The sequence below is a fragment of the Phyllopteryx taeniolatus genome, chromosome 14, assembly GCF_024500385.1.
Source record: "Phyllopteryx taeniolatus isolate TA_2022b chromosome 14, UOR_Ptae_1.2, whole genome shotgun sequence".
NCBI lineage: Eukaryota > Metazoa > Chordata > Actinopteri > Syngnathiformes > Syngnathidae > Phyllopteryx > Phyllopteryx taeniolatus.
In genome coordinates, this window is record NC_084515.1 from 6,755,480 (window position 1) to 6,767,954 (window position 12,475).

General features: G+C 42.8%; 1 protein-coding gene across 1 annotated transcript in view; it reads right to left on the reverse strand.

Moving 5' to 3' along the window:
* The window catches only part of epha4b (eph receptor A4b), a 127,937-nt gene that overhangs the window by 11,714 nt on the left and 103,748 nt on the right, over positions 1-12,475 (reverse strand). The window contains exon 14 of the mRNA XM_061797520.1: positions 1,834-1,895. Coding sequence (XP_061653504.1) covers positions 1,834-1,895 — 62 coding nt within the window. The remainder of the gene's footprint in view (positions 1-1,833; positions 1,896-12,475) is intronic.

A 12,475-nucleotide genomic window follows, 5' to 3' on the forward strand; every position in this document is an offset into this window, starting at 1 on the left:
TAGTAGTATAGAGCACTAGTGCTGCCAGACATTTAGTTAAAATCATTTGTTTTCATCCCCAGTTATACTGTAGTCAATAGCACATTCTTAACACTATTCATTTGTTTTAATCAAAATGTTATTTTACACCTATGTTTTAGCATATGCATTATTCATTCATTCATTCATCTTCCGTTCCACTTATCCCCTCTAGGGTCGCGGGACATATGCATTATTATTTCTTTATTTAAGTGCATTAGTTTAAGCAAAACACATTGTGTACACCTGAAGTTTCTCCCTTCAATAATTATGTGGCTTTCCCCCCCATCCCCTCAAGTATAATCTGTTGCGACATACATTTGTTCGTCAAATTCTGAAGAGAGTGAGAGATTAAATGCAGGCATGTAATTGTTTCCCGTGTCCTCATTAATTGTTATTAAAAAAACAATTCTCTGTGTGTTAGTTGATTGGTTATAATTTATTGTAACAACGCTGCTAATCTTATTACCTTGTCCAACCAGGTCCCACAGGACCCTGCGATGCAACTATTGCGCACATGTACATTGCAATGACGATGCTCAAACGATCTATTGTGCATTGTAGGACAGGGTATATACTGTATAGCGTTATAATTGAGCACATTTGTGTGGCTTTTTGGGCAAAATTCAATCCAGGAGGATACGAGGATGTTAATGAGCGAGTGAGACCTTCCCTGACAGATCAGTGGTTTTGTATTTTCTCAGGGACAGCTGTTTAATAAATGGTCAGCATAATTAAAGACACATATGGTGGCCTGTAGCACAGATCAGCTGTAAAAAACATAAAACATGTTCCATTATTATATTGAGGCACAGTGGACACTCTTTACGACCCTTGTTATAATGCAAACTGCTATACACAACTTTTTTTTTTTTTTAATCAGTGTGTGATTTTGTGACTGTGTGTTTTGTTTTGGTTGTTTTAGGATATCAGTTCCCATGTATTTTGCCTCAGTAGTGCTGATGAGATGGCCATCTATTGTATTTTGCTCTGGGCTCATCATCGCAGTCTCTGGTGCATGGCAGTGATTTTTAGGAGCATGAAGTCAACCAGAGCTGCAAAACTCAATTTATTATGGATTTATGCAACGGACTTGCAATCATTCAGGTACAAATCATTAAAAAAAAAAAAACACAAATAAAATGACATCCCTTGTTTCAAAGGCTCACATGAATGACATGCAATGAATACATTTTAAGGCATTAATTAAATAAAATCTTTAGGGAGTGGCAGCCTACTTCTGAAAGTGTGTTAACACTATATGAGTAAATAGCTCCCTTTTCAGTCATGCATTTTGCCCAAATTTTGAAAAGCTTAACAATAATACTATATTAACTATCCATCATTGTATCCTAAGATTTTGTGCAGAAAGCGCAATTTCTTTATTATTACCTGTTTGTTACAGTTTTCACTGTATTTTATTGTGGACATGTACTCAATATTGATGATTTCACAGGACCAACATTTTGTTGATCATCACCGTGTAATTTATTTTAAAATAGTTTCCACTTAAATACAACTTAATGCTGATGGAGGGTTAATTAAACAAGTGTTTTTTTGTGGTGATCGCATTAACATAGGTTTCATAAGTGACTGAAATAGTGTTGAGTTGTGAATGCCCAACAAGTCTTTGGTGGACCTCCACCTGTTAAATTCTCTTCCTTTATGAGTTGAAAGCCAATTTTGATTGAACTTTTGGGGGCAAACTACAATTTGGACGACTTTACAGCAGGGACATCATCTTCTACCAGGAGTTGACATCCTTGACCTTGAAAGTCTGAGAGTGCTTCTGCTTGTTGCTTTGCGCTGACTCACCTTGAGGAAGGTGTCCAGTGATCCATTCTCCATGAACTCTGTTATGATCATCACCGGCTTACCTAGAAGAAGACATAACAAGGCAGCTGTAATGAAGCGCAATTATGTGGAACAAAGACGCTGACTATAAAGAAACGAGGACAGAGAAGCGGTGCAGCCCACAGCTGTGACCGGCCTTCTTCTCTGGCCCTGGCTCATCTCTCTGGGGGATAACGCGGCGTGTCATCATCAGTCATACTGACAGCTTCTAATCAAGCCTCTCCATGAACGCAAGGAGATAATTAGAATGGACTGATCCACCAGAATATTTGTGTGTGAGTGTGTGTGTGTATGTGTGAGAAAGAGAGAGAGATAGAGAGGGTGTTTTAAGGGGTCCTCCTGAGATCTCATGAATACTAATCAGCCTCAAGGGAGAGGAGATGTGGGTGGGGCTGTTGCGGTTTAATCACTGTGCACCTGCACACATGTATGTTTGCATGTGTGTCTGTAAGGTTGACTGACAGGCCATGTGCACTATGCGCCTCTGCTTGGCATCTGGTCAGGCTTACAAATGACTAACAAAGTAGATGCAATCACATGTATACAAACGCAGGCACACACACACACACACAAACACACGCACACACACACACAAACACACACACACACATTTAAACAGCAGGCGTTCCTTTTCGGCGGGGGTCTCCAAAGGCACGGCCCCCTACAGCCCTGCTTTGCCAATCACAAACAAACATGTACAAACCATTTTGTGTGTCTTTTAATTGAAAGACTGTTATTTTCTACCTTTCTATTTTCAGGAGCTTCATGCGAGCAGCCTTTTCTTGTCAAATCTTTATGTACACTAAATTAATGATTTAATTAACTTTAATTGCCAACATGTGGTTGTTATTGTAATTTGTTGTCAATTACAGAAAATATGGAGATGTAAGTGAAGATATAAGGCAAGATTCTCAATACACTGTGAGAAGCAAAGTGGACGAAGGGAGGAAATGAGGGTATAGGATGGGAGACCTTAACACAGGAAAGAGTCATACGGTGGAGCAAAAACTAAAGAAATAAGATGGAAAGGAGATGAGAATGGACAGAGAAGAGGTGAACACATGAGAAGAAGAAATGAGGGGAGAACGAGAGAGATGGGAGATGAGAAGGACTGAGAATGAGATCAAATGAGTTTTGGAAGGAAACAGTTGAGGTGAAAAGGGACAGGGGAAAAAAATAACAGATGAGAAGCCAAACAGGAAAAGATTAAATTAGAAGTAGAACCAATGCGAATGAGATTAAAGGGAATAAGAATGAAAAAAAGATCAGATGGGATAAATAGCAAGTGGATGAGAGTAGGGGTTATACAGTGTCCATTGCAATTAATTATGTAAATGAGGTTGTGACATCATCTAACGACCTTTAGGACAGCCAATAGCTACTTTCCCTACTGAGGAGTTGGCAACACTGAGAGTAAGAAGATTGCGTGCGTCTGTGATATAAAGGTTGACAGTTGACCGGGACGCTAGTTGCATTTCTGTTTTTCTTTTGGTAACATTAGCACCTGTGCTTTTGATATATTTGAGGATAGAACTTCTCATGATTAGTACAATATTGCCATACGCTTGAGGCAATGCTGCTGTGCGAACCCCCCCCCCATCCATTGATTTCAGCAAGGTGTCAATGTTGCTTCAAAACACATCATTGCTGATTAATCAATCTCAAGCTATAGCTGTCATTGCACATTAGTAAAGTTGATGCGTTCAACCCCTACAACAGGCAAGAGAGCAGATAAGAAAGATGAAAGATGAGCTGATACAGAAAGGAAATGAGAATTAGAAGAAATTGTAAAGAAAGGAGATGAGAGGTGAAAGGGGATGACATCTATATAAAGAGCAGATGTGAGGGAGTTGGGGTCAAAATCTTGTCACGGGAAGGCAGAACAACACCACAGAGGCCTCAAGTTAGATTGTAGGTAAAGGCAGCAATGCATCACCTTAAATGAATTCACTATCGGTGCAAAGACACACACATTAGGACACACACAGAGAGCCGTGGTTCTCTGGTGGTGGTGTCTTCTTTGACAGTAACATTAGTCTCAGGGATAAAAGTGAAAGAGAATTGGATTTCCTTCTGCTGGGGGTGAGCACTGCTGGTCACATTTATCTCCACACGGGGCCTGGATTGTGTGTTGCTTTGTATTTGTTTATGTAGTGTTTATTACTCTATGTCCCTGTGTTCTTCCCTATATATTGTGTCTGAGAACTGGTTTCAGGTCATGGCAAGTGGAAATGGAGACAACAAAAGTGTTCGAACAACAGTTAGTGGGATTTACAGTGATGGAAAGGGACTTGACGCTTTGCAGCCCATAAGTCACGATATATGTTGGCAAAAAGATCGCAGTCGAGAGACGTAGTCTCTCTAGCGTGTCCTCAGTCGTCCCCGGGGTCTCCTGCCGGTGAGACGTGCCCGGAACACCTCACCAGGGAGGCGTCCAGGAAGCGTCCTAAACAGATGCCCGAGCCAGCTCATCTGGCTCCTCTCAATGTGCAGGAGCAGCGGCTCTACTCTGAGCCCCTCCCGGATGAGCTTCTCACCCTATCTCTAAGGGAGAGCCCGGACACCCTGCGGAGGAAACTCATTTCGGCCGCTTGTATCCGGGATCTTGTTCTTTCGGTCACGAGCTGTGGGTCCTCATAGGTGAGGGTAGGAACATGGATCGACTGGTAAATAGAGAGCTTTGCCTTTCGGCTTAGCTCCTTCTTTACCACAACGGACCGATACAAAGTCTGCATCACTGCAGATTCTGCACCGATCCGCCTGTCGATCTCCCGTTCCATTCTTCCCTCACTCCTGAACGAGACCCCAAGATACTTGAACTCCCCTACTTGGGGCAGGATCTCATCCCCGACCTGTAGAGGGCAAGCCACCCTTTTCCGACTGAGGAACATAGTCTCAGCTTTGGAGGTGCTGATTCTCATCCCAGCCGCTTCACACTCGGCTGCGAACCGCTCCAGTGAGAGTTAGAGATTGGCTTGACACCCCCACAACATCCAGAGCCTTTAGGAACTCCGGGCGAATCTCATCCACCCCCGCGGCCTTGCCACCGAGGAGCTTTTTAACCACCTCGGTGACCTCAACCCCAGAGGTTGGAGGAGAGCCCGCCTCACAGAACCCAGACTCTGTCATGGGAAGACGTGTCAGTGAATTGAGGAGGTCTTCAAAGTATTCTCCCCACCGACTCACAACGTCCAGAGTCGAGGTCAGCAGGGTCTTAGGGTGTCTTAGTGCGAAGTGCACGTATGGACACCCTTATGCTTGAACATAGCGTTCGTTATGGACAATCCGTGATGAGCACAAAAGTCCAATAGCAGAACACCGCTCGGGTTCTGATCGGGGGCCATTCCTCACAATCACGCCGTTCCAGGTCTCACTGTCATTGCCCACGTGAGCATTGAAGTCCCCCAGCAGAACAATGGAGTCCCCAGCGGGAGCGCTCTCCAGCACCCCTCTAAGGACTCAAAAAAGGGTGAGTATTCTGAACTCCTGTTTGGTGCATAGGTACAAACAACAGTAAGGACCCGTCCCCCCACCCGAAGGCGGAGGGAGGCTACCCTCTCGTCTACCGGGGTGAACCCCAACGTACAGGCGCCGAGCCGGGGGTCAATAAGTATACCCACACTTGCTTGGTGCCTCCACCGTGGGCAACTCCAGAATGGAAGAGAGTCCAACCCCTCTCGAGAGGACTGGTACCAGAGCCCAAACCGTGTGTGGAGGCGAGCCCGACCTCACACACCAGCTCGGGCTCCTTCCCTGCCAGTGAGGTGACATTCTACGTCCCTAGAGCCAATTTCTGTAGCCGGGGATCGGATCGCCAAGGTCCCTGCCTTTGGCCACCACCCAGCTCGCACTGCACCCGACCCCTATGGCCCCTCCCACAGGTGGTGAGCCCATGGAAAGGAGGTCCCCCGTTACCCTTTCGGGCTTTGCCCGGCCGGGAGCCATGGGTGCAGGCCCGGCCACCAGGCGCTCGTCTTTGAGCCCCACCTCCAGGCCCGGCTCCAGAGGGGGGCCCCGGTGACCCACGTCCGGGAAAGAGAAACCTCAATCCACTTATATTTTTCATCATAGGAGTCTTTTAGCCGTGCTTTGTCTGGTCCCTCACCTAGGATCTGTTTACCATGGGTGACCCTACCAGGGTCGTGAAGCCCCAGATAACTTGGCTCCTAGGATCATTGGGACACACAAACCCCTCCACCACGATAAGGTGACGACTTACAGGAGGGGTCGTTCGAAGATAAATAATGTTAAGACTGAGAACCGACAACATCAAACAATTCTCTTAAGTAAGGCCATGAATGGGGAATATTTTTCTTCTCCAAATCTGTTGGATCAATATTAATGCTCCCTGGTTCACGTTCAAGTCCAAGAACTCAATCTACCAATCATTCAATCAAATTCTCAACCGTGACTGACTTCTCTCTATTTGTCTTTTTATGCATTGTTGTCATCCGCGAAGTGCGAGCCATTTGTCTTGTTTTTTTACATTGTGTCATCATTCGCGAATCACAAGCCTTTTTTGACAAAGGAGTACAAAGAACAGATGTTTTCAAATCTAGGGATTCAATTAAAAATAAATATTCAAGTAAAGTACAGATACATGTAAAACCTAATGAAGTACAGTAACACAGTATTTGTACTTTGTTACCTTCTACCACTGAGGATAAGTGAGGTGAACACAACATCCATAACAAGTCATACCTCCCAATATCATTCCTTCCAACACTGACAGCAAAAAAATGAAGAACAGAACACACCTTGTGTGTGTGTGTGCGTGTATGTGTAAACTCATATGCTATATGAGTCATATATTGCCGGTGAAGTCTACAATATTACCTGTAGGCTGAAGGTATTAGCTGTGCCGGGAGGGAGGCACAATGAAATACATTCATCCTGTTGTCTTGGCCGGGACGATCAACATGAACGCACGTATGCGTGCGCCACACACACAGTGACACACACCATCACCAGCCATCATCTGGACACCTGCCATACTAAATTATCCTTGCAAGTGACAGATAACAGAGGTTACCAATAAAGTCGACCAAACACACTCCAGCTCAGCACTTTCGCATGGTCCTTCTCGTTGACTCAGGTGCGCACGCACACCCACACACACTGCAACACGATGAATCCTTTTCATTTCCCAAAGCGACTTCATCCACTTTTCAAACAAAAATAGCAAACACTTGCAGGTTGGAGCATGTCACGAAGACCCACTTTGCCAAATACTCCTGAAAGCACATAATTAACTAATCACGTTCCTATTGACTCATATTCAATGCCTTTCATTACGCTGAGAAATAAGTCAAAGAGCTGAAAGGGGTGTGTGTGCTTGTGCCTCCATGTGCAGATTAGCTATTGACATTCTGCCAGGTGAAGTGTGTCATGGAATGGATCAGAGACAATTTCCCTCGTCTTTACAGTGCTGCATTAAATGGAAGTAAGTCTTGTCTAACCTTTCCTGGCCATAAAGCGATAATCATCATAACCTTGCGTGATGCTTTGAGTTTGTTTGTGTGTGAGTTGAAACCACTGCTGCTTTCTCATTCATAGAGACTATATACAGAAACATAAAGAGAATTACACATTTTGTGAATTCAAATTAGCAACATCATTTTGCATTAAAGTCCGCTAGCTTAATGCTAACACATACTGGCCATAGATGGGCAAATGAAGAGCATCGGTGCTGCCGTGTTATAACCCTTTAAACAACGGATATTTGAACACAAACGGTGGAGCAGCAAATATAGACAGATAACAATACTCACAGGCATATATTGCTTTTCTTCTCCACAAAATGACTAATATGACAGCAGCTTACTAAGAGGCTAATATTGTCTCCATATATGGTTATGTCTGTATTATACTTGGGGGCGGCACGGTGGCCGACTGGTTAGAGCGTCAGCCTCACAGTTCTGAGGTGTGGGGTTCAATCCCCGTCCCCGCCTGTGTGGAGTTTGCATGTTCTCCCCGTGCCTGCGTGGGTTTTCTCCGGGCACTCCGGTTTCCTCCCACATCCCAAAAACATGCATTAATTGGAGACTCTAAATTGCCCGTAGGCATGACTGTGAGTGCAAATGGTTGTTAGTTTCTATGTGCCCTGCGATTGGCTGGCAACCAGCTCAGGGTGTACCCCGCCTCCTGCCCGATGACAGCTGGGATAGGCTCCAGCACGCCCGCGACCCGAGTGAGGAGCAGCGGCTCAGAAAATGGATGGATGGATGGATGTATTATACTTCCCCCAGGTGGCCAAAGCATGCACACCAGAAGGAGTAACACAATGTGAATTAAAGCAAACAATTTGGAATAACTGTTTAATTTCTTTATATTCTTTTAAATTATGTCATTACTTTGTTTCTGAAAAGTACAATATTATAGAGTGATATTTTTTTAATTCCCAAAAAAATGTAAAACATTTTTGGGAGAGGCTTGAATGGATTAATGGCAATTTATTCATTTTTAATGAGGATAGTTGATTTGAGATACTAGTGTATTTATCCCAAGCTCCAGTAATAGTTGTTTCAACAGGCAACAGTATTTCTGTGAGTATTGTTCAGTCTGGTTTACTCCTCCATGTGTTTAAGGAGCAGTTGCTTGAATGTTTATAATTACTTTATCATCTATGCTCATTTCTGTTAGCCCATCAATGGTGTTTCAATTACATGTTAGCATTATGCCATCTGACTTTTGTTAGACGCAATTACAGTGGGTTCTCACATACTCGGGATTTGGCACCTGTGGATTCACCTAGTTGTGGATTAAAAAAAAGAAAAAAATAAGTATTTTTTCTTTCTTTTTTGGGGGAAACCACCTCCCTGAACTCTTAGTGGCAGTTTATTCCTGCTTATTTGAGAATTAAAAACAAATAATACAAAATCAAAGCAATTATAATATAACAATTACAATCCACGGATATTCGCTATTCACGGTCGGGCCTGGTCCCTATTATCCCCCGTGAATAGCGGGAGTCCATTGTGTATTGTTTGGTTGAACTTTGTGGTGTTTAAATAGTTAATGGTTAATTCTCTTTTGTTTTATGTGTCAGTTTTACAGTTAAGTTCAACTGGGAGTGACAAATAAACAGCTTGGAAAACTGCGCTACTATTTTGAAGCAGAAAACACCAAACTTAGTTGAGTCGACCCGTAACTGTCCTGTGGAAAAAGCAGCATTAGAAGTGATTAAACAATACATATGTCTGTCTGGTAAATCTCATTATGAGTGCCTGTTTCTGTGCACAAGCAAGTGTTGGGAGTGTAAATAAAAGTGAAGAGTGTGCGCATACATGAGCTTACCGGTAATTACATTATGAGTGGATGTGTATGTGTGTGCCAATGGCCTGCGTTGTGGCGTTATTGAATGAGGTCCAAAGTATAAAAGAGAAAATTGAATAATTGCCCTATTGATTAATGTTAAGGCTCTGAACTAAGTGATATACAGCTTTAAAACAGGAAAGATCTGTGTTCTGTGAAGCGCCATGCGAGGCCGCATGGGGGGGGAACAGGTAGACAGAAACTCAATAAGCTTATCTCCTGGCCTCTCTCCACCTCCTCTCCACCTACCTCTCCTCTCATTTCCCTTACGTTCATCTCCTCACCATCCGTCCTCTCGCCTGCCCGCCCTTCTTGTGCTCAAATCTCTGTGCACATCTTCCCCGTCGCCCTCATTTGTTCTCAAGTCCTATCTTGTCTAATTTCCTCACTCTTGTATTCCATCTCATCTCATCCACCCCCCATCTTCCCTCCATCCTGCAACCATCATCACCTTTTCCTCCTTCCATCTTAACTCCCCCTCATTTGCCTCTGCAGTCACATCTCCACAGATCTGCATATGAACAATTGCAACCACTTTTGACGTATTGTTCTACAAGCAAAGACGCACATGTAGAGCTAATCACTAGTTTGTACAGAGACAGGACAAGTGGAATAAAGCTTTGCTGCTTTGACTGCACCTTTGTGGAACAGCTTGATGATGCATATGTATTTAAAATCTGTAGATGTGATGGAGTGGCATAATTGAGGGCTCTCTCCAATGAGCTGATTGTCGCAGCATTTTTAAAAACGCATGAGCGGCGGTGGATCAAATTAGAGAGAAGTGGGGAATGAAATGAAGGGATGATGGGAGGAGGGGAGCGGATTGTGATGTTTTTTTCCCCTGATTTGCAGATAGAGAGAAAGGGTGTCTTTTTTTTCTCTCTCGCTTTTCCCACATGTGGCCCACCAATAAGTAAGACAATAGCAACAATCAGATGACAGACAGCAGAGATGCTTATTAGGGTGGAGCACGACAGGAGCTGAAGGCTTATGTGCTTGTAAGCCGACAGAACGCACGCATAAAGATGACAAACGCAGGAATTGAAAAGATTGCACCAAAACGCACTTCAGCACAGACGTGACACAAAATACTGCTTTGCAAAATTACAACAAATAGCATTTTCGTGTCATCGAGAACAATAACTGAGAATGGTTTTAAAGTTTAGAAACTTTGTGCAAAAGGGATTTTATTTTTTAACAACACATAGCAAATTTGTGAGCTACATTTCTTAGTACATTGGTGCCTTGATATATGAGTAACCCGACTTACCTGAGTTTTTCGAGATCTGACATTGTACAGCCAACTTTTTTTACTTTGACTCGCGATCGCAAACTTGAGATACGAGCAGTGTATGGTACCAGTGACTCAATTTGCTTCACAACAAGCAGCTGTTTGTCAGATAAAATTAGTAAATATTAATACAAAATGAGGATTCAGGTTGTTTATTGCCACTCTCAGTTGAATTTTACTATCAAACTAAACATAAAAAGAATTACATGTTGTGTATTAGTCTGCTAGTGGTATGCTACTGCTAAAACATAATGGGAAATGCCATAGGCAACGATTAGCATCTATATGGTGGTCTTACAACCCTTGAAGAAACAGATATTTGAACACAAACTGTGCAGCAGCACAGGTAGACAGACAATATAATAGTACTTTCAATCATATATTCCTTATCCCCTGTAAAGAACGACTGCTCTTACTGCTGAAGATTGATGTCTCCTGTCTCCATGTATGTCCATGTCTGTCTTACCGGAGACAAATTCCTTGTGTGCTTTTGGACATACTTGGCAAATGAAGATGATTCTGATTCTGATTATACTGCTCTCAGGTGGCCAAGACGCACACACCAGAATAAGCAGCATAATGTGCATTGAAATGAATAAGAGACATTCTGTTTAATCCTATTTATGTCATTACTGTATGTTTTTATAAAGTATAGTATTACAGAGTGCTATTACAGAGTGAAAATGACACTTTTTTTGGGAGGCTGGAACAGATGGATTGCATTTCAATTGATTTCAATAGGGATTGAGGATATAAAAAATAAGTGTTTGGAATTACGAGCGTAGTCACAGAATTAATTACACTTGTATCTCAAGGCACCACAGTATTTGTAATTTGTATAATTGATATATTTGACATTTGTTCATTCATTTGCACCCCTAGAAGCGGTAAATGTATTGGATACATTAAAGAATTAATCAGTGAGTTAGTAAGCTGCAAATGAATTACATTAACCATGTTTATTCGTCACCTGCCATCTGCATAGTGGTATGAGGTGCAATGCAATGAATACCAGCGGTCATTGAGCCAAGGAGACTTTAAAATTATGTAAATATTGGTAAGCCTTTGCCAAGATATCACATATTTTAATAATGCACCACACAGGTTTTGTGCTGACAAATGCAGTAAATTGCTGTGTGTTCTTGTGCACATGCATTTCTTTGCACCATACAAATAAATGGTTCACATATAAAATAACATTTTGTGTTGCCTTTATACCACAATTTAGTCCAATTTCCTCCAAGACTTTCTGTGTTACTGCAGAATTGTGACTGCAATGACTCCTTCCCACATTGAAGTCTAGTTAGCTACTCAGCCCTCTTGAACCCACCTGAGCCCAGTGCATGCTGGGTCAGCCGGCGTGATTACATACTGAATTTGGTGTAAAGGGACCAGCTGGTGCCAGAGAAAAGAGCCTGAAGGAATTATTGACCCATCTGAACTGGGCCATCATCCACCCACCCAGCTCACATATGCACACCTTAGGCTGTGACCTGTGAAATGATATCCTGCTAGTGAGATTTGCTTGAGAGGAGCTCTATCACCCTCTCAATGTGCCGTGACGGCGGCTGAACTGAATAAACCAATGTTAAAATGAAAAAAAAGAAAACAATTAAATGCGCACACGCATCGAAATTATTTTTCTCACCGGCTATATAGTAACAGTAAAGTAACAGTGCACCCGTGCTATTTCACAGATTTTTAAACGATCATTATCTATGGGTTTTTACAGTATCCAGGCAAGTCCGAATTTAGAGTTGCGTGCCTTCAGTGTAGTACCAGGTTGTCCTGCAACATGCCAAGCAGCACCGAGTTCTATTGAAAGAGACGCAATGTAATTAACAGCAAGAAAAATACGACGCCCCTTCCATATATTACAGTATCATGTTGTCCTGTTTTAATGTTGATTGTTCCCATATAGAAGAGAGACTAAATGCCTGTGAGTATTGTTGTAAGCTCAGTTGGTATGTGTTGCTGAACGTTTATAACTATGTAACA